Source organism: Ailuropoda melanoleuca, chromosome 13 (genome assembly GCF_002007445.2).
Source record: "Ailuropoda melanoleuca isolate Jingjing chromosome 13, ASM200744v2, whole genome shotgun sequence".
Lineage (NCBI taxonomy): Eukaryota > Metazoa > Chordata > Mammalia > Carnivora > Ursidae > Ailuropoda > Ailuropoda melanoleuca.
The window spans coordinates 34,572,722-34,598,454 of record NC_048230.1 but is presented as its reverse complement, the minus strand read 5'-3'; the positions used below and the strand labels follow the sequence as shown (position 1 = coordinate 34,598,454).

At 37.9% G+C, this 25,733-nt stretch overlaps 1 protein-coding gene across 10 annotated transcripts in view; it reads left to right on the top strand.

Annotated features, from left to right (window-relative positions):
- Positions 1-25,733, top strand: part of ABCA9 (ATP binding cassette subfamily A member 9) — a 72,379-nt gene that overhangs the window by 34,920 nt on the left and 11,726 nt on the right. For 9 of the 10 annotated variants that reach the window (XR_004619795.1, XM_019806366.2, XM_034641179.1 and 6 more), the window contains 18 exons: positions 721-831; positions 1,250-1,425; positions 1,626-1,745; positions 1,960-2,098; positions 2,751-2,841; positions 4,979-5,118; positions 7,891-8,010; positions 9,205-9,403; positions 11,269-11,435; positions 12,721-12,854; positions 15,564-15,701; positions 17,490-17,597; positions 18,202-18,375; positions 18,563-18,676; positions 20,593-20,712; positions 23,270-23,338; positions 23,774-23,865; positions 25,076-25,196. Coding sequence is in view for 9 of the 10 variants with exons in the window: in XM_019806366.2 (XP_019661925.1) it covers positions 721-831; positions 1,250-1,425; positions 1,626-1,745; positions 1,960-2,098; positions 2,751-2,841; positions 4,979-5,118; positions 7,891-8,010; positions 9,205-9,403; positions 11,269-11,435; positions 12,721-12,854; positions 15,564-15,701; positions 17,490-17,597; positions 18,202-18,375; positions 18,563-18,676; positions 20,593-20,712; positions 23,270-23,338; positions 23,774-23,865; positions 25,076-25,196 (2,333 nt within the window). In the remaining variant the exon portion in view is untranslated. The remainder of the gene's footprint in view (positions 1-720; positions 832-1,249; positions 1,426-1,625; positions 1,746-1,959; positions 2,099-2,750; positions 2,842-4,978; positions 5,119-7,890; positions 8,011-9,204; positions 9,404-11,268; positions 11,436-12,720; positions 12,855-15,563; positions 15,702-17,489; positions 17,598-18,201; positions 18,376-18,562; positions 18,677-20,592; positions 20,713-23,269; positions 23,339-23,773; positions 23,866-25,075; positions 25,197-25,733) is intronic. The other variant, XM_019806364.2, reaches the window with a different exon arrangement.

The window sequence follows — 25,733 nt, the reverse complement described above, 5'->3', positions numbered from 1 at the left end:
TGGAGACTATGCCTCACTGTTGTACTGTCTTTGTGGGGATAAAGAACAGATACTCCAGACACCACAATTCTCCTTCATTTGAACACATGTGTTTCCTTCTGAGTAAATGTAAAACCATAGAACAATTTGAGAAAGTCAGGGTGTGCCATTGATACATTATAGGTTTGAAAGATGTAAGGCTGCATCATGAAGTTCTTTATTTTCAATCATCACACTCCCTAATCCTAATAAATGAACTTTATTATAGTCAGCCTGTTTTTAATGACAAAACTGCCCTTATCCAAAAAATTGTCAATTACATAATAATATATCATGACAATGCTATAGCTATAAAGCGTGTATCACGGAAGATATAATTTTAAAGGGAAGAATTTGGGGATGGATTTTATTTTGAATATTGCTAGCCAAATACACCCATGCTGTAAGAAATTACAAAACTTTCGGAGAATGTGGGGCACCTCAGTAGCTCAGTTGGTGAAGTGGCAGACTCTTGATTTTGGCTTACGTCATGAGCTCAGGGTCGTGAGATCGAGCTCCACGTCTGGCTCCAGAGGCTGCATGGAGTCTGCTTGAGATTCTCTCTCTTCCTCTCCCTCTGTCCCTCCCCCTGCTGTGCTCTCACTCTCTAAATAAAAAAATAAAATCTTAAAAACATTTTTTTGGAGAATGTAAAGTTAATATGTAGGATCTGAGTAGGATTTTTTTTTGTAATAATGCCAGGTCTGGTATTTGACATATATGAAGGCCAGATCACTGCCCTCCTTGGTCACAGTGGAGCTGGGAAAACGACCCTGTTAAACATCCTCAGTGGATTGTCCGTCCCAACATCAGGTGAGAAGATCATTACAGGCAAGAACATGAGCAAATGCATTAACTGTGCATTTCATTAGTTAATTAGTTTTGTTGGTTAATTTCAATCAGTAGTTTCATTAACTACTAGTCACATTCATGTACTTAAGAGACAAGTTTTACAACTTTCTTCAAGTTATTCTTTTAATAGATGTATGTTCCATTTATTTAGGAAAATCTTTGTGGTTTAAATATTTCAAGATAAGGAGCTTTATGAATGGGCCCTCCAACTGGTTCAGATGAATTGTGAACATTACATTTTTAGCCAATAGTGTATTCCATAGAGTTACTATGGTTCAAAGACTCTAGCGTTTGACACACATTGTTTTTCACTTAAAAGTATCTTAGATGAAGCATGGCATGTTATCCTGATGCTAACTGTCAACCTTTCTACTTCTAGGTTCGGTCACCATCTATAATCACACCCTTTCGGAAATGGCTGACTTCGAAACCATCAGCAGGCTCACTGGAGTCTGTCCACAATCCAACGTACAATTTGGCTTCCTCACTGTGAAAGAAAATCTCAGGCTCTTCGCTAAAATAAAAGGGATTCAGCCACATGAAGTGGAACGAGAGGTAGAGAAATATATGAGATGTCACACAGCCATGAACAGGAAATTGTTCATCTAGAAAATTCTAAATGTATTTGTGTTATTTCTACATGGTTCGTCATGGAAAGGATAAAAAGGCCCTTAGCAATGAACAGCAAAATGATTGTGTTTTTAAAACAAACATGCTGGGTTTTGGACTAAACATCCTTTCATTTTTTTGGTTAGGTACAACAAGTATTAAGGGACTTGGAGATGGAAAATATTCAAGACATTCTTGCTCAAAATTTAAGCGGTGGACAAAAAAGGAAACTAACTTTTGGGATTGCCATTTTAGGAGACCCTCAGGTAAGTCAAGTCACAGTTACTAGTGAATGAGATTGAGGATTGTGGAACTCTTGTATTCCATCAGACCGAATTTGCAAATGGTACACGTAAAAGAACTGTTCAAATGAAAAATGAAGCAGTGAGATATTTCTCCCAAACACTTTTGCGTATATATTGCTTTAAAAAAATTTTTACCTGAAAGGGGAAAATGACTTTATGTTCCCCTGCTATGCAGGTTTTGCTATTGGACGAACCAACTGCTGGGTCAGACCCTCTTTCAAGGCATCGAGTATGGAACCTCCTAAAAGAGAGGAAATCTGATAGAGTCATTCTCTTCAGTACCCAGTTCATGGATGAAGCTGACATCCTGGCTGGTGAATTTTTTTTTTTTAAGATACCACGTATAAGTGAGATTATACAGTATTTGTCTTTCCCTTTCTTTGATTTATCTCACTTAGCCTAATGCCTTCAAGTTCCATCCATGTCCTTTCATGGTGGTTCTTGGTTTTCTCTCATGTATCATAGTGAGAAATTAGGGACATGTGTGAAATATGTGTAGGTAAGTTCCAACACATCTGCTGTGTGTGTGTGTGTGTGTGTGTGAGAGAGAGAGAGAGAGAGACTGTCGTGAAGACAGAGATTCTTGCTGTCGTCCATTTGAATGTCCACATCTCCATGTACATTGTCCCACAGATGTATTCTGAACCTATTGCAAAGCAACTCATTTGTTGTAAATATATAGCTTACTCTCAAATATATGTTATGTTTTATTCAGTAGGAATGCCAGTTGGCTTGAAACAGATTCCTCCATTGTATAATTTTTCTCAGCATACTAGAGAATAAGCTAACATATCATTTTAGTTATTAGATAACAAAGAAATTGGCTTACATATGACCAGAAGTAGAATGCAAATATTCTAGTGGGTCATGCTCCTAAAATGCATGATTTGTTAATGGATTTGTTCTTTTATAAACAGTGAGAGAATAACCTCTTAATACAATGCATTGTTTTTCTTTTCTGCTTAGATAGGAAGGTGTTCATATCCAATGGGAGACTGAAGTGTGCAGGCTCTTCTCTATTCCTGAAGAAGAAATGGGGCATCGGCTACCATTTAAGGTACAACCTGTGTTGTTGGAGACATCTTAGAACATGTTGCAGACAAGAGATCTCAGTATTAGTATGTTAAAGTAGGCTACAAAATTATTAAATCCTTTCAAGAGTGCCACGTTAGAACACCACCACAACTGCTCTCTTTCTTAGCTAGAACGAAGGGCAGGTGGGATTGTAGACGTGGAGACTACAAGGATGATTAAGCTAAGCTTAAACGACATTTTTGGAAAATATTTTCATGACATATTGTTTGCAAAGGAAATTTAGTGACATTCCAACCTTCTCTCATCATTTTTCCAAAGCTTCTTTTTGTTCATTGCAACAATTTCAAGTCTCCTGTTTTCCCTGACTTCATCTTCTCCCTCATTCTTTTCTATCTCCTTCTCTTCCTGTTAGTAATTAATATCATTATTAATCATCATCATCATTATCATTATTACACTGTATTATTAAATAATGTCTATCACTTATTCCATGTTGGCTATGCTCTAGGTTCTTGCTAAGATATTTACATATGGAATACTCATATAATCATATATAATCCTTCAGATAACTGTAAGAAGATGGTATTGTTAGCCTTTGACATGTCAGGGAGTTTTAGTAATATGCCCGTCTGCACATTATTTAAAGTGGTAGAATCTTTGGGCCAAGATTACAGGTGTGATATGAATCTCTCCCTATACTTCCTGCTAAAATATTAGTATTCCTTAAAAATAATTTAAGGCGCTTTATCCTCAGAGGTTAAATGTGTTCCCTACATTATTTATTGAGGGTTTAATCTGATCAAATCTACCCTTCCCTCATGATTGCTTGGTACAATCTAATTGAATCAATACCTTCCAACTAAAATGAACCACTCACTGTTTTCTAAGTATGTTCTGTGATTTAGTTGTCTTCTCTCTGCTCAAGGTAGGACCTCTGTTTGACATGTCCTCTTCAAATCCACTTTAACCAAGTTCAAATCTTATCCATTCTTGAAGGTCTTTTCTCAATATTTTCTCCTTTAATAAGCACCCTCCTTTCTGGTACGTGGGAAGCACTATTTTGAATTGTTGCCTCAGGCAACCTAATTAACCGCCTCTGATCCTCAATAATTTCATTTATATAATAGCGGTAATAATACCCACATTGCAGTTAAGGCTAAAAATATTGAATGAATGAATATTTGACAAGGTTCCAAGTGCTTAACTGACTTAACTTCCCTCTCCCTCATTTCTTCGATAATACGCTGCTTTATATTACTGCTATGTTCCAAACTCCCCTAGGGAAGGTTCTGTATTCTTTCTGCTTAGGATCCTGGATCATGTATTGCATAGGCCTTTTAAACACAGAATAGTTTTATCTAAAATTGATTTTTTAGGTTTGTGTCATCAAAGTGATGTCCTCATCATTCGATAGCCTCAGTAAATTTTAATGGATGTGACTAATAATGGTACTTCTAAAACCCAATGATTTCATGAAGAACTTTATATGTTCTCACCAAGAAGACAGATCAGCTTTGACTTGAATAAATTTTGGACAACAAAAATTAGCTAACATATAGTGAGGGTTTACTTGGTGCAAGGCTCTGTGTGATCGCATGCATACTTTGTTTTTCTGTCTTTTGAAATTCTTTGAGAGCTGAGTCTTAGAACATTGATTGGAATTTTGATGGAAAATTGATGCCAGACTTTAAGACTTTAAGCCTGAGTTCTGGAACATGGATCAGTGGGACATTAGGACCATGTTCTTAATGACTCTATCAAGTTACCCCTGTGTCTGTTTACCATGTTCAAGTCCTAGTTTTTACAAGACCCATACTGTACTGCAAAGGGAAGATTCAAAGCAGAGCTTCGGGATAGATGGAGACAAAATCAGTTGTTTCCTCCATCTCACTCCAGCCAACATCCAGTTGAAGATCTCTTCCTCCAAATAATAATCCTTGAGTTATTATCCCTTATACTAGTGCCTCTAGATTATACAGTTTGGACTATATTAATTTGGACTATACTTGGACCATTTACTTCTAAGTCTTGCTTCTTCCACTAGATTATATATATATATTTTGTCTCATAACTATTAATGAAGTGACAAACATACTACGGTTGTTTGTAGAGATGGTGTTGGATAAAAGTAGCTTTAACATGCTCTTTTTAAATGTCAGTTTGCATCTGAATGAAATGTGTGATCCAGACAGTATAACATCACTTGTTAAACAGCACATCCCTGATGCCAAATTAACAGCACAAAGTGAAGAAAAGCTTGTATATATTTTGCCTTTGGAGAGGACAAACAAATTTCCAGGTAACAGAACATAAAGACCACAGAATGATTTATAACAATGTTACTAACAATAACAGTGGGCTTGAGAATGACAGCTGACATTTTTATGCTTGCTAAGTGCATAGCATTGTGTGTAACCCTTTACTATTCCCCAGAGTTACTACTAATATTAGCTCCTGATATTATCCCCAGATCACTTATGAGTAAACTGAGGCAAAAGATGCTAAACATGCTTCAAGTGGCAATCTGGGCAGTAGGAGGTACAGGACCACATCAAGCTAAAATTAGGAATATTTGGGACATCTATTTCAGGAATGAATAAGAGCTCCTGGTCTAGGTGAGGAGGGGGTCTGTGAAAACAGCATAGAGTATTAAGTGGGAGCTAAGGGACTGGTACACCACCACATGCAGAGAGTTTTATTATAAACACCATGGCATAATGTCATAATCTAAGTAACTGAATAGTAATTACAATCAACCTGTATGTTACCAAACATTCTAAACTCACAACTTTGCTGCAAATCCAGGAGCCTGGAGGCTCATGGCCATTCCCACTTGTCTCCCTGGTCTCCCAATATGCTTTCATTTGCCAAGAGTTTTGAGGTAGATTGCATTAAAAAAAAAAAAAGGTATAACCATAAAATGTGTTTACTTTGAGCTCAAGGAATTTGCCAGCTTTTAATGGAGGATAATGGCTCCTTGGCTGCCTGCTTGGATCAATAAGCCTGCCGTAATCATGGTTCATAAGGAAATGTAGCACTAGACAGTAGGGTGCGGTGGTTGAAAGCCGGGATACTCAAGCCAGACTGGGTAGGTTCCAATCTCAGCAAGGTTGTTATGAGCTCCGTTATCTTGGACAGGTTATATTACCTTTCTGTACTTCAGTTTCCCTATTTGTAACAAGGGGATAATGATAGTACTAACTTCATAGGATTTTCATGAGGATTAAATGATTTAATATATTTAAATGTATTATTAAAGTATTAAAAATAAGCACAACACCTGGAATCATACCTGATATAGAAGCTATGGTATTTCTCCAAGTCTAAGGCAGCCACAGCTATAGGATATGCTACCAGGAAAGAAACAGAAAGAAATGATGCCACCGTTTTCAATGATATACCAGCATTTATGATTCATGCTCATTTCAAATATGGTAAAAGATGGTGAAATGTATTTATCTTAAAATCAGTGAGATAACTGCAGTCTTAAATGTGTGCACCATGTCTTTGATACACGTATACATATGGAAACAGAAATCTTTATGAAACCCACAGAGGCAGAGTGTTACCTGATCATTGGTTAAATGCATTTCAAAGGGGAATGCACAATTTGAAGAAAGACTGAAAAAGAACCAACATTTAGAACTCATTAGAAATTGTGACTACATCTGTATTTTTATTTATCTAACACCCCATTAAGATAGAAACCTTTAATTTCTCCTAATATTTGATTAGTTTTTCCTTTACTGTACTTCAAATTTTCCTGAACTGTCCCCAAATTATTCCCAGTATCTTTAAAAAAACAAAAACAACCCTCAAAATGGCCTACTAATCCCTAGAAGATCTACCTTCTTTCTAAAATTTTTTTGCAGCATGATGTCTTTTATTTTTTTATTTAAATTGAATTAATTAACATAGTGCATTATTAGTTTCAGAGGTAGAGTTCAGTAATTCATCAGTTGCATATAACACCCGGTCCTCATTACATCAAGTGCCCTCCTTAATGCCCATCACCTGGTTACCCCCATTCCCCCACTCCTCTTCCCTCCAGCAACCCTCAGAGTATTTCCTATAGTTAAAAGTCTCTTACAGTTTGTCTCTCAAGACCTACCTTCTTTCAAGGCTCTTGTGTAATCTTCATACCGTGGTCAGAAGCTGGAAAAGAGAGATAGAGTAATGCAAAGTTACATACTTTGTCCTTTCTTTTAACTTAAATATTTCTCTAAACTAGAGAAGATTGTGCAGCACCTAATTATTTCTATAAACATTAGTTCCTTTGTATTTGTTATTCTACTGCCTACTAGTTATTCCTAAGAGCATTCTTCTCTCAGTTTTTGGAATAATATTTCTGAATTAATGGGGTTTTAAAATTTAATATTTCCTACCTTAGTCAGTTGGGGGTGCTATAACACATACCATAGACTAGGGGGCTTACAAACAGTAGACATTGATTTTTTGATGGTTCTGTATGCTGCGAAGTCCAAGATCTGGGTTCAGCACCTTTGGGTTCTAGTGAGATACCTCTTTGGGGTTGCAGAGTGCAGACTTCTCCTTGTATTCCCATATGGCAGGGAGCACGGAGAAGAAACCAGCTTTCCTGTGACTCTTTCAAAGGCATTAATCCCATTAATCAAAGCCCTGCCTTCAGGACCTCATCTAATCCTAATTACCTCCCAAAGCCGCCTGCCTCCTAGTACCATCACACCAGAGGGTAGGGTTTCCCACATATGGATTTATGGGAGACCACAAGCATTCAGTTCATTTATTACATTCCCCATAATCAAAGAGAATTAATTTTTTTAAGCAGAATAAATAAAACATAATATTTCTTAAAGAACTCTGCATATGTAGCTTTCCAAGAATGAAACATAGATGATTACAATTTTATACTCAAGACAAGGAAATACATTGTATAGGTTATTTTAGAAATAGGAGAATGTCTATATCATAGCTTCATTTCTTATGAATGCTTTTGGCCTATCACACATGTTCTCTATCGTTGAAAAATATAGTTACAAACAATCTCATTACAAATTATATTCTTCTAATGCATTTTTTTGATGACTTTTAGATCTTTACAGGGATCTTGATAGATGCTCTAACCAGGGCATTGAGAATTATGGTGTTTCCATGACAACTTTGAATGAAGTGTTCTTGAAATTAGAAGGAAAATCAGCTATTGATGAATCAGGTAAAAAAAAAGAAGAAGAAACTTAATTTTATCTTTCTGTAGAATATTCTATCTTGAAAATAAACTTTGAATGATAAGGTTGTATGCTTTTGGAGGTGCTCAGATTCCATCTGGTCTTAGGAAACCTTAAAGCAGAGAAAAGATGTATTTCTGTCTCCTTCCCTTTTCTCCCAATGTTGGTCCCCCCTCTTAAATTCCTTATTTTGTACTATGCATTTTACTAAGGGCATGGGATATAGCAGTGCAAAAAACTAGGTTCTCATGGAGTAGACAATAAATATGTAATGTAAGTGCGATAGAGAGAAGGAAATTAGAATTGTATGTTGACAATTAACTTTTCTTGTAACATTTAGAAGACGTTCCAATGTCTTCAGGGTTCCATTGTTGCTATCAGAAGATTTGCTGTCAGTATAATTGCCATTCCTTGGAAAGTCCTCTCTACTTGGCCTAAGATAATTCCTTGCTTCTGGTTTACTAACATCTTGCTTGATTTACTCTTTACTATGTTCTTTTTTTTTCTATGTTCTTTTTTTTTCTTCCATTTTCTATCTTTTTATTGATTGAGTGGGTTTTTAAAAATACCTCTTTCCCTCTTTTATCCACTTTTGAAGTTCTATACTGTGGTTATGCTTAACTTTTTATATATGTGTATTATAGCTTTCTAAAAGTCTAGAGTTGATCAGTTTCTCTAGGCTTGTCTTCCAAAAGAGGTAACTTTTTTCTTGTTTTCAACCATGGCTACAGGAAAAAAATATTGTCTCTACCAATTTCATATCCTTGGAAGGGGATGGGGAGAATTCTATATATACCAGCTCTTCCACCTTACTCAGAAATACTGATAGTTTATCTTTTGCAATGACTAGATTTTTCTAGGCTAAATATGGGTTTCTTTTCATTGATTTACCTAGGATGAATTAAGTCCTTAAGGCTATAGACACAAAGCGTTAGAAAAGAAAATACTAGATTTCTTTTATTATGTCATTAGTTTTTCTTCTTGTGTTATACCATATTTTTGTTTTGTTTTGTTTCCTTTTCTTTGGTAGATACTCTCTTAATGCCATGAATTCAGTTATTAGCATCTTTGCCCAAGATTCTCTACTCCAACACCATTTGGTGCAAAGATGGTCATAGAAAAATCTAAGTAATTCACATCCAGAATGACGCATTATAAACTATTGATTTTATGTGTTATAGATGCTGGAATTTGGGGGGAGTTACAAAGTAATAGGACAAAAGACACAGGAAGCCTTGTTGAGCTGGAACAAGTTTTGTCTTCCTTTAAGGAAAAAAGGAAATCCATCAGTGGTATGGCTCTTTGGAGGCAGCAGCTCTGTGCAATAGCAAAAGTTCGCTTCCTCAAGTTAAAGAATGAAAAAAAAACTCTCTTGACCATGTGAGTACCCAAGTGTTTCAGATATGTTGCGTCAGTGCTCTCAAAATAAATTCAAGGGGGAAAAAAACCCCCAAAAACCACAAAACCCCACAAAAGCCTCTGAGATAAATTCCAGTAATTGCATGTGGTCTTTTTTTTAACACAGAAAACAATTTCTAATTGCTTTGGTGGGTAGTAATTAAACCTGGTCAAGTTTGGGCTTTTTCTTTTAATTTCACATAGACTCTGCACTTATCCAAGAGTGGAAATTGTTTTTCTGAAGCATGGAAGTTAGCACTTGGGTCCCATCCCCAGAACTTCCTCTTTCCCCGAGTAGCTCTGTGCCAGGCTGTATCTGAGCCATCACTCTCTGGAATCCGCTTCATGGTTCACACATTTCCCTATAGCTTCGGGCTCTTCACTGAGTAATACCTCCTTCCAAAAACCCTACTCTCCAGCCAGGATTCATTCATTAAAAATATTTGTTAGCACCTCTGTATAACACTCTATGTTAAATATCTGTAACACTTAACAAAATAAATCAGACATGAGATTTGGCTCTTGAGGGTAATTAGAAGTACATTAAAAACGATACTGTAAGATTAGACTATAAGATCGACCAGAACATCCAGTATGGGAAAGGTGATGTTCCAATATGGGCATCAGAACAATCATTTTATATGAGGGTGAATTGGAATCTGGTGTAGGAAAATGTCACAGTTAGCCAAGGAGAGAAAGAAAGATGGAAAATCTGCAGGCAGAGGGGGCAATACTGAGTTTGGAGATACATGAAAAGTCAGAAGAGCTGCTATCAATTTGAGTGGATTACAACATAAAGTCTACAGAAAAGTAATAATTTTGATAATGTATTACATACAACTGAAGAGTTTGGGCTTTATGAATACTAAGGAAGTATTGAAGTTCAATTTTTTATTTGGAAAGATGATTGACATAATTAGAATAGATTGCCAGGGGGGCACCTGGCTGGTTCAGTCAGTGGGGCATCTGTCTTTAGATTTCTGTTCAGGTCATGATCTCAGTGTCATGAGATCAAGCCCTGTGTCAGACTCTGTGCTCAGCAGAGTCTGCATGGGGATTTCTCTCTCTCTCTCTCCCTCTACCCCTCCCCTCACTTGTGCTCACTCTCACTCTCTGTGTAAAATAAAAAAATAAATAGATTGCCAAATTGCACTTAATTGGGCAGCAGTGCAAAAATGGTTTGGACATAGTGGACTCTGGAGACAGGGAAAACAGTCATTGAGGACAATATTGAAAGAGGTCAGGAGAGAAATAATTAAGGTCCAAACTTGAAAAGTGGAAGAGAAAAGGTTTTTAGGCACCTAATAATGATGATATGATAGAAATTTTCAGCTATTCGGAAAAGCGACTTAAAGGAGACAGATGTGTGGAAAATGGTCCTTGGAACTTGAGTGAATGAGAAAATGTTGTAATTTATACAAATTGGGACCGGGAGGGGAAAACGTTTCAGAGTGTAGTATGTCTGAGTGTTGGTGGTATGCCAGTGTACAGTGGTCTAGAAAAAAGAAGAAATGCAAGATGGAAACAGAGGGAAGAAGGAATCTGAGAGAGATTTAAGAGTCATACCCAGCCAACATCATGAGTTTGAGTGACATCTCCAAAATGGGGGCGGGGGGTGGTGAGGGGGAGAGGCATTTAGAGAGATAGAAAGACCAAGCATAGATATGTAGAGACCATTTCATTTTAGAAAAAAGAAACAAGGGGTGGCGGGGGGGGATGCATGATTCCTATATTTGATTCGTGTTTTGAATTTATTTCTATTTTAATACCCATTATCTACTCAAACTTAAAAATCTACAACAGTTACTAGAGATGAGTTTTATTCTTTTACGTTTTTCTCCATGTAGATTATTGCTTTTTGGCATCAGCTTTTGCCCTCAGCTTTTGGAACATCTATTCTATGAGTTATATCAGAAAAGTTATTCTTGGGGACTGACTCCTAATATGTACTTCCTCTCACCAGGACAACCACCTCAAGCCCCTCTGACCCACTTGCTGGTCATCAATAAAACAGGTAAACGTGGAGCTAAAACGTAACTTTTCAGTGTGGCTCTTCTTGAGAGATTCCCCAGACAGCATAAACCATGAGGGGAAAAAAAATTCTCTATGCCTTAGAAAACATGTCTGATACAGGCATAGTGAAGAGAAGGGCCATATGCACCCCAATGTTCATAGCAGCATTGTCCACAATAGCTAAATCGTGGAAGGAGCCAAGATGCCCTTCAACATATGACGGGATTAAGAAGATGTGGTCCATATATACAATGGAATATTACTCAGCTATCAGAAAGAACGAATTCTCAACATTTGCTGCAACATGGACGGCACTGGAGGAGATAATGCTAAGTGAAATAAGTCAAGCAGAGAAAGACAATTATCATATGATTTCTTTCATCTATGGAACATAAGAACTAGGAAGATCGGTAGGGGAAGAAAGGGAAGAAGAAGGGGGGTAATCAGAAGGGGGAATGAAGCATGAGAGATTATGGACGCTGAGAAACAAACTAAGGGCTTTAGAGGGGAGGGGGGTAGGGGAATGGGATAGGCTGCTGATGGGTAGTAAGGAGGGCACGTATTGCATTGTGCACTGGGTGTTATACGCAACTAATTAATCATCGAACTTTACATCAAAAACCAGGGATGTACTGTATGGTGACTAACATAATATAATTAAAAAAATTATTATAAAAAAATAAAAAATAAACCAAAGGTACAGAATCAAAAAAAAAAAAATGGGGGGGGAAGAAAAAAAAAGAAAACAAGTCTGAGGCCAAAGAGGAAATTAATTTAAAAGAATGAAAAATTCAAGGTTGGGGAATTTATTTTAGAAACACATCTTGCAAGGTTACTTAAATATTAAAGCTGATTGCACCAAGCAACAAAAGGGGATTTAGTAAGATAAATCACTGACTGATCTTTGAGGTCTTTCCACATTTTTTTTTTTAAGTACTCTGCATTCTTGGGCACTGGAAAAAAATCTGTTCCAAATTTCTAAGAAAATGGAAGATTAATATCTTTAAGGATTATAATGTTCATTTTAAATAGTATTTTTATACTAACAGAAATTATATACAAATGGCTAGGCTCTAGGGAAAGTAATCTTGTCCTATCTTTGATATCAGAATGGATTTTGGTCTCACAGCACCAATTCTGCCTTTCTAAGGAAATCCTTGGGTAGTCTTTATTATGGTATGCTTTGGGTGACGTCATTTACTTTAGGTTTTTTTTTTTTTTTTCCGTATTACTTAACCATTGTTTCACTTCCCTCTTGCTTCTTTTGATTTTTACCTTCATGGTAGGGTCAAGCATTGATAACTTTATACATTCACTGAGGCAACAGAACATTGCTTTGGAAGTGGATGCCTTTGGAACTAGAAGTGGCCCAAACGAGCCATCATACAATGGTGCTATCACTGTGTCAGGTGATGACAAGGTATGTTGGGCTCTGATTGTTGCATTCCACCAAAGATGGGGTATGGATGCCATTTGAATAATAGCTAACAACGGACATAAAAGGCCAATTTCACACAAACAGATGGGATGTCTCTCATTTTTAAGAGGAGAAGCTGTACTGCAAATATTTGCCCACACCTCCATTATAACCACATAAAAGGAAATGCTGTTTGATTTTATTCCTTATTAAATTGTATGCACTATTATTAACGATGAATTTAAATCTTATTATCAACTGTATTCCATTCTAATAATGAATTTGAATCTGGTTCTCAATTGGATTTCAACTCAAATGACACTTTGATGAACCCTCTAATATTAAGCCTGATTAATATCTATTGTGAACTTCAGCTCCATTACCAAAAAAATAAAATAAAAAAATAATAATAATAGTTCTCATTTTTTTTACAGATTTTTATGTATTTTTTATGGGGAAAAAAGCTCAAGTCTTGCCTGCTAAACTTTACACAAATGGGTCAAATCTTCAGATAAATATTTATATTCAGCTATCTGATATTAAAAATTTTCTTGGTTTCTCCTATAACTTGCGGTTCATGAGTCAACGACAGTGGATCACCTAGGAGCTTGTGAGAAATGCAGACTCTCAACCAATGAATCATTGAACACTACATCAAAAACTAATTATGTACTATATGTTGGCTAATCGAACATAATAATAATAATAAATAAAAAATTAAAAATAAATAAATAAATAAATAAATATTATGTGCCAGATGTTGGGGGAAAAAAGAAAAGAAAAGAAATGCAGACTCTCAGCCCCCACTCCAGACCTACTGAGTATCTCCACTTTATTATTTTTTTGTAAAGATTTTATTTATTTATTTGACAGAGAGAGAGACAGCCAGAGAGAGAGGGAACACAAGCAGGGGGAGTGGGAGAGGAAGAAGCAGGCTCATAGTGGAGGAGCCTGATGTGGGGCTCGAGCCCATAACGCCGGGATCACACCCTGAACCGAAGGCAGACACTTAAAGACTGAGCCATCCAGGCACCCCGAGTATCTGCACTTTAATAAAATCTGCAGATTAGTATGCTCACTGAAGTTTGAGAAGGACTGCCTTATTTGGCTATATTTAAGATTGGTGTATTTCTTATAAAAATTTACATTTCTGCTTCTCTTGAAAAATCCCTCCATATGCTAATTCTGGCAGTCTGTGATTGGAATTGAGAATCGGTTGCCCAGTTTAGACTTGGACTTGACTTGCCAAGTTGCTCCATCCCCATGCTGCTTCACCCCTGTGGGAGTTTGGGGAGAGATCCCTGTGGTAGAAAATGGAAAAAGATGACAAGACAGTGTTATATGTGTAAATCACAGCAGGTAAGTGGTGCAAAGCTTGACCATTTGCAACTTGCTGGAGTTAATTTTCAGAAATAATTTCTGTGCCAGTAATAAAATTAGAAATTACCTTTGATCAAACTAGTCCTTGGTATGTCTTAATTAGGTTAGTTTTGGGTGTGCTCAGAAAAATAGTTTTAAAAAAATGGCATTCTTAAGATCAATAAACTTTAAGTAATTAAATTAGATACAATCCATGTGATTTATTTGTGTTTGCAAAAATGCATGCCCAAATCATAACTTACTTATATTCTTTTTATTTGGGCAAGAAGCAATCATCTTATGTATTTGTATGTATAACATTTCATATGTTATATATAGAGAGAGACAGACAGAGAGAGAGAGATGTAACATTTTTACCATATGTTTCCCCCCAGTTTTATTAAGATACAATTGAGATACAACACTGTATAACTTTAAGGTGTACAGCATAATGACTTGACTTACATATACTTGAAATGATTTTAAAATGCCATTTTATTTATTTTTTAATAATATTTTTATTATATTATGTTAGTCACCATACAGTACATTCCTAGTTTTTGATGTAAAGTTCCATGATTCATTACTTGCGTATTAACACCCAGTGCACCATGCAATACGTGCCCTCCTTACTACCCATCACCAGCCTATCCCATTCCCCCACCCCCCTCCCCTCTGAAGCCCTCAGTTTGTTTCCCAGAGTCCATAGTCTCTCATGGTTCATTCCCCCTTCTGATTACCCCCCTTTCTTCTTCCCTTTCTTCTCCTACTGATCTTTACTTCTTATGTTCCATAAATGAGTGAAACCATATGATAATTGTCTTTCTCTGCTTGACTTATTTCGCTTAGCATTGTCTCCTCCAGTTCCGTCCATGTTGCTGCAAATGTTGAAAAGAGATTTTACATGCAGGATTGCTACTGCAAGCTGCATATTGGTGAAAACCTATGCTTTCATTGCAAAGCTGCCTGCCTTCTGCTTCCAAGTATCCACACATTCTTAACTTATAAAATGCATGTATCGCATTTTGAAAGGAAGCCTATGGCCATGTTAACAGGACATCACTTTGTGGAGTTTTATGGTATTGATGCTAAACATCATCTGAGGCATTTCGTTTTGTGAGTGTTTGGGCACAAATAGCCACATGGCTGATGCTATGGGCAGTAGAGAGCAAAACACTGGACTCCTTGCAGTATATCAGGAATTAAATAATATGAGTGATGGTGATATTAATCACATTCAGTGCTTTAGTCTTCCTGTTTTGCCAATAATTTGAACGATTTTCTACCATATTCTTTCATTAAATTTTGTATTTGCTTTCTGAGGACTTAGAATGCATATTTGTTATATTTTAGGATCACAGATTCTCAATAGCATGTAACACCAAAAGGCTGAATTGCTTTCCTGTCCTCATGGATATCATCAGCAATGGGCTACTTGGAATTTTTAATTCTTCAGAACACATTCAGACTGACAGAAGCACATATTTCGAAGTAAGTATAATTTTTTAGAGGGGGGAGGGGCAGAGGGAGAGAGAGAGAGAGAGAGTTTTAAGCAGGTTCCATGCCCAGCTTGGAGCCCGATGTGGGGCTCGATCCCACAACCCTGAGATCATGACCTGAGCCGAAATCAAGAGTCAGATGCTTCACCAACTGCACCACCCAGGTACCCCTGAAGTAAGTATAATATTATCTCACTTATCCTGAACCCTAAGGAGTTTTTAAGAAGACACTTGAAATGCTGAAATAACATCATATTAATTTTTGTGAACTTGTTCTTGAATAAGTGTATGTTTTACATACATGTAAATACATTTATGGGTTTATACACACACATACACACACACACACATACATACATGCACGATGTAGCAATGATTATGTAACATTATAACCTGAATTGGATGATTCAGGGTCAGTGGAACAGCAGAAAAGACAATTAATGGGGAAAAAGAACTTACAGCCTTTAATCTTAGATCTGTCACCATCTGTGGCACTTGGGAATGGAACCTCATTGAAACTGCCAGAGTCTTAAAGGCCAGACAATATGGCCTTAACAACTTGACTTTCTGTAGCCCTTGGTTCAGCAATCCACAGGAAAAAATACAGACAAAAACGTCATCACAAAAGTTTCTCAAGAAATAAATAAGGCAATGTGAGCATGAGGTCCAGTTGACTGAGTTATAGACAAGCAGCCATGCACATAAACATGGAAAACCACAGGCTCTCGATAAATTACGCTCATTATCACTATTGCTATTCATATTATTTTTCTTAGGAGCGCATCGAGTTTCCATTAAAAAACGTTCAGCTTTGACTAGGTCAGCAGACAGGCTGACTTTGAACTAGAAGCAGTTCTTATTTAAAATATAGTTTGCCAGGCCTGCCCGGATCTTCAGTCAGAATTTCCACAGTGGGGAAGAGTGTGCAGCTCTATCATTGTGCCATCTTGAATCTCCCTTCGCCTTCTTGAAATGACACCATGGGCATACTCTTCAGCTCCCTGGTCACTCTTTGTTATTGAGAATTATTCCAGTGCTGTCCAAAACTTCAATTTCCTAGCCAATTCAAACACTGCAGGGTCAATTCATGGCCTAACGGGGGTGGACTGGGTGGGTGGGCAGTGGCGGGCTTTGCCCTCTCCCCCGCCCCTGCCCCCGTCCTTTTCTAGTCTAATATCTTGGAGTAGAAAGGAGAGAGCGACCTCGCTCTGGACTCCATACCCCCTTTTTTCTCCACTGCTGGGGTTGGAAGCAGAGAGGAAAGATGGAGAGATGAAGAGAGGAAGAACTGGTGCTCTGGAGACATCCTCCTTTCTCTTGTTGTATGAGCTACCTGTCGCTTCTACTTATGTGGCCGCCACAGCCTAGGTGACCTGCGTGATGGTCTTGGGTAGTGCTTAGCTTTTGACGCCAGTCCCTTGTATAGAGGAAGATGCAATGCAGAGCCGAATTTCCCTTCAGCTGCTGCGGAGACGCCCTCACTGTCAAGCTCTCTCCCTTTTCCCTTGTCCACTGCTTGATGTGGCCGTCACGCAGGTAGTTAACAACTTCCGCCCCTGCGTTAACCTCGGTAACCTCTGTGCCTCTTCAGAAAGGGCTGTAAGAACTGTGGAGTGCCTCTTGCACACTGTTGGAAAGCTATAGAGATTTGGGGTGTGGTGGGGGCTCCCCCACGTTCTTCATAGCACCAATTCACATATCTGAATGACTTAGTTCAGATTAAGCACAAAGGAACCTCACGTCCAGTTGCCAGCAGCTCGTGTGTTCTGCATGATTTCAGGAGCACATGTCTTACGAGCATGGGTACCTGAGTAACGCCTTCTTCTGGATACCTGTGGCAGCCTGTTTCGCTCCTTACATTGCAATGAGCAGCATCGGCGACTATAAAGTAAGAAGAGTTAACACAGCCCTTGCATGTTGTTATTACTCAGAAACCCCTTCTCCACGCTATGACCATACATTTATAAGGAGGTGGCGCACCTAATTTATGGGCTTGAAACAATGCATCATTAAGCATTTTAATAAAAGGTTGGCAAATACAAAGAAAGTGCTATTTTTCTTGAACAACTATGAGACCTCAGGAAGGACAGCCGAGGAGGTATCATCAGCTAACAGGGAATGGCAGGTTTCATCTGGTTTATCACTTAGATTTTTATTGGTAGCCCCGACCCTCTGGTCACTTTAAGATGGTGGTGAAGTTACTCAGTTAAACAGTCCTAACCAACTCACGACAGCATTTTGGCTTATTGTTGAATAAGAATGTGAGCTGGTTACATTATTGCATTTCTCCTTTGGACGATGAGGTCACCATGCGGTTTGGAGCACCATCGATCCCCCGGAAGGAGGAGTGTGGCCGGTAACAATACCATTTACTAAATCGGCATAATATACGAAAGGGACACAGAAAAAAACGAATGATTTTGTGACCACATATTTGCAACTTCTCGAGCCTCAGCTCTTCACTTTTGATGATTCTGCTTTTTCTTTCCCAGAGGAAAGCTCATTCCCAGCTACGGATTTCAGGCCTCTACCCTTCTGCTTACTGGTTTGGCCAGGCGCTGGTGGACATTCCACTCTATTTCTTGATCCTCCTTGTGATGCAAATAATGGATTATGTCTTTAGCCCAGATGAGATTATATTTATAATTCAGAACCTATTAGTTCAGGTAAGTGGCAAAAATTATGAGATAGTTTTATTAGACTATATTTCAAGAATGCAATGATATTATTAATCTTAAACTAAAGAACTTCAGATTACCTTTGCTATAGCATAGTTTGGAAAGTTGAGGTTTAAGTATGAATGCTTTCCTAGGTAGTGTTTACCTTATCCAACCTTTATATTTCTATTTTCAGACCTTGTGTAGTATTGGATATATCTCGTCTCTGGTTTTCTTGACATATGTGATTTCGTTCATTTTTCGCAATGGGAGAAAGAATAGTGGTATTTGGTCATTTTTCTTCTTAATGGTAAGTATGCAGACAGTGTATATTATTTGATTCTTAAATCAGTTTAAAATCATTTTAAGAATATATATTTTAAAGGCACAATCAACACAAGGGACAATGTCAAACTAAAAAGCTCTGCATAGCAAACAAAGCAATCAACAAAATGACAGGGCAACCTATGGGATGGGGAAAATATTTATAAACCATATATGTCAATTATATCTCAATAAAGCTGGGGGGAAGGAGAGTCATTTAAGGATGAAATTAATCTGATCAAGAAATAAATTAGAATAAAGAATTTTAAAAAATTTAAAAATGCTATAAAAGCATTGATAGGGACCACTGAATTCTGTTAAACATGCATTAAGATTGCAAAACTTTGGGAATCATGGTTACAACATATTTATATTAAAAAATCCACAAAGTGTAATAGTTCCTTTTATAAAGTGAGCATAATTTTAGTTACAAATCCTAAGAAAGATAGGGATGCCTGGGTGGCTCAGTCAGTTAAGAGTCTGCCTTCAGCTCAGGTCATGATCTCAGGGTCCAGGGATCGAGCCCCGCATCGGGCTCCTTGATCAGCAGGGAGCCTGCTTCTTCCTCTGCCTGCCGCTCTCCTACTTGTGCTCATTCTCTTTCTTTCTCTGACAAATAAATAAATAAAATTTAAAAAAAAGAATGAAAAAGAAAATCATTGATAAATCAATTTGGAAAATCAAAGATAATTCTCTAAATAAAAAGATGACAAAGCAAACCCAGAAGTAAATTAAAAGAAGAAAAAGAGGAATAGTCCAGTATGATTTATTTCAGATTGCAATGATGGTTCACTATTAGGAGCTATCAAACTAACAGAGGAAAACTGCATGAATTAAGAAAACACTGTACAGTTTCTTTAAAAATGCCCAGTAAAAAGTATAAGCACAGGAAGGACAAATTACTAAAAACCAATGGCAAATATTATAGGACATAGTAAACTTATGTAGCTATCCACCTAACAGCAGCAATAACACAAGGACACCTACAATAATTAATTATAGCACCCAGTGTCAGTGAGGTGGTGTAACACGCACACCCATTCATGTTTGTAAGAGCATAGACTGTCACCATCTTTTTGAAGTCTGTTAGTAACTGTTGAAAATGTGAATCCGTGTAAATTTTAACCTGCATTTATGCCTCCCAGAATCTTTCCTAAAAGACTAAGAGTGTTGGGGCAGCGGGGTGGCACAGTCAGTGAGGCACCAGACCCTTGGTTTCAGCTCAGGTCATGACCTCAGGGTTGTGAGATCGAGCCCCATGTTGGGCTCTATGCTCAGTGTGAAGTCTGCTTGAGATTCTCTCTCCCCTCCCTCTACTCATGCTCACTCTCTCTCTCTCTTTCTCCCTGAAATAAAATAAATCTTAAAAAAAAAATAAGGGCTAAGACTGTCAACAGATAAGGAGTTATGTAGACCATTATGTATAGAAGCAGAGAAATTGAAACAACACATTTTCTGAAGGCAAAATTGTTGAATTCTTGCATATCCACTCATATACTATGCAGCTGTGAAAATGAATAACCGGCATGTATAAACCCAAACAGGTGTCTATGACCTCCTACGGAATGAAAAAAAGAAAAGAAAAGAAAAATGCTGAGCAATGTGTGGTAAAGACCCTCTTGGCAGAATCTGAATTTCAGCAAGAACTCCAACTGATTTGCATGCACATTGAGTTTGAGAAGCCCTGATGTATCTTAAAAATGGCATAGTCAATCAAACACAGAATTCTGACACAATCTTGTGTCGCAAAGAAAAAAACATGGTGGCAGTCCTGCCTTGTGAGGGGAAAGCTGAAAATGAGAACATTTACAAAATAAATTCCTACCCTCTTGGAAAACATCCTAAAATTCAGATTTTTTATGCTTTAGTGAAATTAAGCTGCACTTTTTTTTTTTTTTTTAGATCACCATCTTCTCGATAGTTGCTACGGATCTAAATGAATATGGGTTTCTAGGGCTATTTCTCTGCACCATATTAATACCACCTTTCACACTGATTGGTTCTCTATTCATTTTCTCCGAGGTAAGTAATTTCACGCCTGTCCTCAGGTCATGAAATGTGTGGCCATTGGAGATAGCCTAGAATATTGTAAAAATGTAGGTGGAGTCCTTATCTACAAAATGTGAAGTCTCTGTCTCTGGAAAGATCATTTTCTTACCACAGGCAAGAGTCATGTTATTCAATAAAAAGCACAGCCTTGGTTCCTGAAGGTCAAGGGCAGCTCCGCAGTAGTGGAATTTTATAGTTCTCATGATAACCCTTTCTCCTGGGAACAAATGACCCTACTGGGAGGCTAATGAGGTGTACTTTTTCTGTTAATTTTGGACATATTGGTTTTAAGTTTCCTAATGGACATGCAATGGGAAATGCCAAATAGCCAGTAGGATGTATGAGTCTGAAATCCAGCATGTGGTTAATTGAGATCCATCACCATATAAATGATATCTAAAGCCATGGCAGTAGGTAATATAACCTACAGGGTAAGTATAGTTAGACTAAAAAATGGGCCAAAGATTTGGCCTTGACTCCAAAAGTTAAAGATTGGTAAGAAGAAGAGTCAGCAAGTCAGGTTGAGGAGGAGCTCATGAGGTAGGAGAAAAAGTGGGGGACTGTTGTGCACCAGAATCTCAGAAACTCTACTAAACACTTGAAGTATCTGTATAGAAGGATACGCGCCAGATGGCAATAAAGAATATTTCAGGAAGGAGCGAGTGATTCAGCCATCAAACGAGAGGTCTAGAAAGTTGATGACTGAGACAAAAGACCACTGGATTTAACTACATGGAAGTCATTGGTGATATTAACCAGATAGAATTCAAGGAATGAGTGAACACCAAACCTAGCAAGAGTGAGCTTAGCAGACACAGTGAGATGAGGAAGTAGTGTGGGGGTAGACACGCCTACTTCTGGTTTCACTGAAAAGAGTAACAGAGGTGGAAAAGTAGATGAGTGAGGAGAATACACTTTTGTTTAAGAAGGGAGATAACGTGCTTATAGGAGAGAAATTTTAAATAAAAAGACAAACATGAACTACTTTAGAAGCCAACTCCTTGAAGAGCTGAGAAAAAAACATCATATAAAAAAACAAAAACAAAAACAAAACATCAAATAGTGCCCAAGCAGAGAGGTTGCTTTCCATCAAAGCAGGAGCGTTCCATCTATTTATCAAGACCATAGCCAGAGGCAGATAGTTTAATGGCTTTGATGGTAGTAAAATGGGTGATTCTTTTCTGAGTTATCTTACTTTCTCAGGGAAGGAGATGTAGTTATCAACTTAGAGTGAGGTGAACAGGGCGTTGGGATGGTGAGGATAGAGGAAAAGATATGAACAATTATTTCAGAAAGAAGGTCAGTAGAATTGACAGGCAGTGCTAAAAGACCCCTTGCCCTACTTTCCAAGTGCAGTCAGCAAAGCTGATAGTTTTTCTTCTCGTAGTCCCCTTGCCAGATGCAGTTCAGGGCAGGTGGAGTTGGGTTCAATCAGGATTAGTGTTTTGCCAGGTGAGTCTGACAAAGAAAAGGGTAATGGAGCAGTGGTTCTGTATAAGGAGGGACTGTAGCAATGGACCATGGATTCTAAGCTGGAGAATGACACAGTTAAGGAACTGAGAAGGTTTATGAACAGCAAGACAGGGGCAGAGTTGGTGGGTTGGAGAGTCACCAACTCCAAATTATGGAGTAAGGATCGTAGAGCAGGGAAGCTGAAAAAATTAAACATGGTAGACAGGGCGAAGATTAGGGGGCCTAAAGCTGATTTTGGATGTGGTATGGTCTTTGGAAGTGGGTCGCTGAGGCATGTAGGAGAACAACATCGTTTGAAATAATGTCAGGGTCCTGGCAAACCATTCAAAGAGAAAAACATAATCACCTTTTCTAGACAGTGGTTGGTTGTGATAGAGATTTACTATGTCTGCTTAACATTGCTCAGAAAAAAGTCCTGGGAAATATAGCTCAAGAAACAAAATTGGCTCTTTACTCTTTATTTACTAAGGAGTTGGGGGATGTTTCAAAATGTATTGTGAATCTAATGAAAAGCATGCACTTATGTATTATGCATGTATATTATGTATATTACGCATGTGTTGAAATCTAATGAAAACCGTGCAAAACTCCAGGTGAAGAGCTTTGTCTTTAGCCTGAGGGGTTGTCATGATTATTCTTAAGAGTGTGTGGAACAAGGGACAGAGCAATGTAATGGTTCCAGGGCTCTTAGAGAAGGAGCACAGATGTAGGGAGAAAGGCAGGTAAAAGTTAGGGGAGAGGGTTTGTCTTAAGACAAGTCTTGCCCATGGCTTCAATGGGTACTTCCAGCACTACCCGGGATTCTCCTAGCAGGGCGAATCCTGCTGACTCCCAGTGTTCTAAAAGCATGGGAACCTCTAGTCCAGCACAGGAGAGGAGGTCACTGAGTGACTTTGGAAGCAGGGAAGACACATAGTGCAGTCGGAAATTTACTTCTACCTGTTGCACAAGAGAACACTTGCAAAGTCATTTAAAGGAAATTAATGTATCTTACACCTGAGAGGAGATTCAAGAACAGACATAGGTTCATCTAAACCTACTTTTCCTCATTTTACAGATTTCTCCTGACTCCACGGATTATTTAGGAACTTCAGAACAGCAAATTGTGTTTCTGGCACTGCTAATAGTAAGAATACATTTGTATTTAAATGTTCTTGCATGAGGAGGACATATTTGCAAGCTTAGCATTAAGTTAAAAAGTTTAATTTTGGCACTTCAAAATGCAATCTGAAGCAACACACACACACACTCACACAGAGGCTTTAAAATTTGGACTGCTATCTTTATAATAATCATCTGACATGGAGTGTAGAGCCCAAACTCTCAATGGCATGAATAGTCCTGGTACCAACTTACTACTGTCTTGTCTGTCACGGCTTCTCTGAAGAGCAGTGAAGCTAGCTCTGAGAGTTTCATTGGATAGTAAATAGATTGTCTTTCAAACTTGTCAAAATGTTATCAGATCTATCTTTGTACATATGATCAAACTCCTTAAATAATTCCAATATGGAACTTGTTTTCGTGGTGATTTCTAATATCGATTGTCTTTTTCTCCCCTTAGCCTTACCTTCATTTTTGCATTTTCGTTTTTGTTCTTCGGTGTCTGGAAGTGAACTTTAGGAAGAAATCAATGAGAAAAGATCCCATGTTCAGGTTGAGAAAATTCAAATACAATTTCATGTTCTATTTTAATATTCATTGTTTAAAAACGTTTTAAAATGACTAAGTTAATTAAGTAAAAATTACTGGACAGGATTGTTTTTTAAGGAATTGTGTAGTATACAAAATTACTATAATTCACGATAATTTAGTGAGCTTACAATCTAGTGAGGGAAGACACATTAGCACATGTGAGACACTGAAAAATTAAGGAATACCATAATTTCACTAACATACTAAAATAAAGTTGTATGTGAAAGGTAAAATCTTTAAAATAATGGGTCAGTATAGATAAATAATTGGTAAGTATAGCCAGTCCAGGAAGGTAGGGTACTCTGGGAAAAAGAACAGAAGTTGATAGAAATGCCACCTTTCTGTAGATTTGAAAAAACAGCTGGAAAGAACTTGAAGGTTTGTATTGGAAGATAATGGAAAATTTAAGGCTAAATTTTGGAGGGCTTTGGAGTAGAGAAGCGTAGGGAAGCTTTTGCAAAGTACACAATGGGAAATCAAGACAGGTGTGCTTTGGAAACCTCACGTAACTCACAAAATATGAATCAAGTTCAAGTGTAAAGTAGGTGGTAGGGCAGGATTGTGACAAGATGACAGCCATGTTTCAGGAAATCAACAGACAGCAGCAAGTTGTGATGGCATGGAGGACGGAGATGAGAATCAGCAGTTATCAGTGGTGGGGGTGATGAAGGAAAGAGCTGGATCAATAGCAGTCAGGAAGGAGTGATTCAGACATGTATTCCTAAGAAGTGACACTTACTAGTGATTACGTATCCTGGATTTTTTGGGGAGTGTCTCAAATTCCAAATGTTTCAATCCACAGTTCTCGCAAAGTCTTCAGAATTCCAAAATATCTATGCCAAAATTACAGTTCCTAGATGCCTTTCTCACACAACTGTGCCCCAAAATCTTTTGCCAGAGAATGTGTCCTGTTTTATTTATTTATTTATTTTAAAGTCACAACCAACAAGAAAAAGTAAACCTAGGCAAAAAGTGAGAGTAGCATTATTTGACTCATCGATGGGAACCAGGCTGTTTGCAAGGCAGATGGCACAGAGCTGAAAAATGGGAGTGATGTTGTACTCACAGTAAATCTGTTCACATAATTGAGAACAGTCTACAGAAAACTCATTATTTTTGCTACAAGTTTCTCAACTGGAAACCTGTGATTATCACACTGTTTTGATTTTAGAATTTCTCCAAGAAGCAGTGGCATTTTTCCAAACCCAGAAGAACCTGAAGGAGAGGATGAAGATGTTCAGATAGAAAGAAGGAGAACCACAAATGCTGGGACTGTTGCAGATTTTGATGAGGTAGAATGACTGAAAACGTTCATCTGAATATTTTGGTCCTGGGGTTCTTTGGTCCTTACACACGTAGCTCATGACTTGACTGCAGTGAATATGCAATGTCCGCAGAGCTAGGAGAACAAGGGGAAAAGACACACATATGCGCAGAGATGGACTTGTTAATTTATTTTTCAGGGTTGTAGTTTGGGTAAGAAAAGCTACACATTACAAAACCTACTTGTGAGTTTTATGAACTGAGTAAAGCCTACTGCAAGAGGAGAGAGTCCATCCGAGGTCTATGTGTGTTTGTGTACGTGTGTGCATCTGTGCGTGCGTGCGTGCGTGTCTTAACAGTCCTATCGGTTTGGTGGATGTCTCTATTCCTATTCCCTGAGGAAGGGCAAGCACAGATTGTGCAATACGGTGCAGATGTTATTTCCCTGCAGGAATATAGATTGGGAGAGTTCACTTGCAAATAGCAGTTTCTGGGGGGAGGACTGGTCTGAGTCATGATTCCGTACAGGGAAAAATGCAGTTGGAGGGAATATGTCACACTCACTC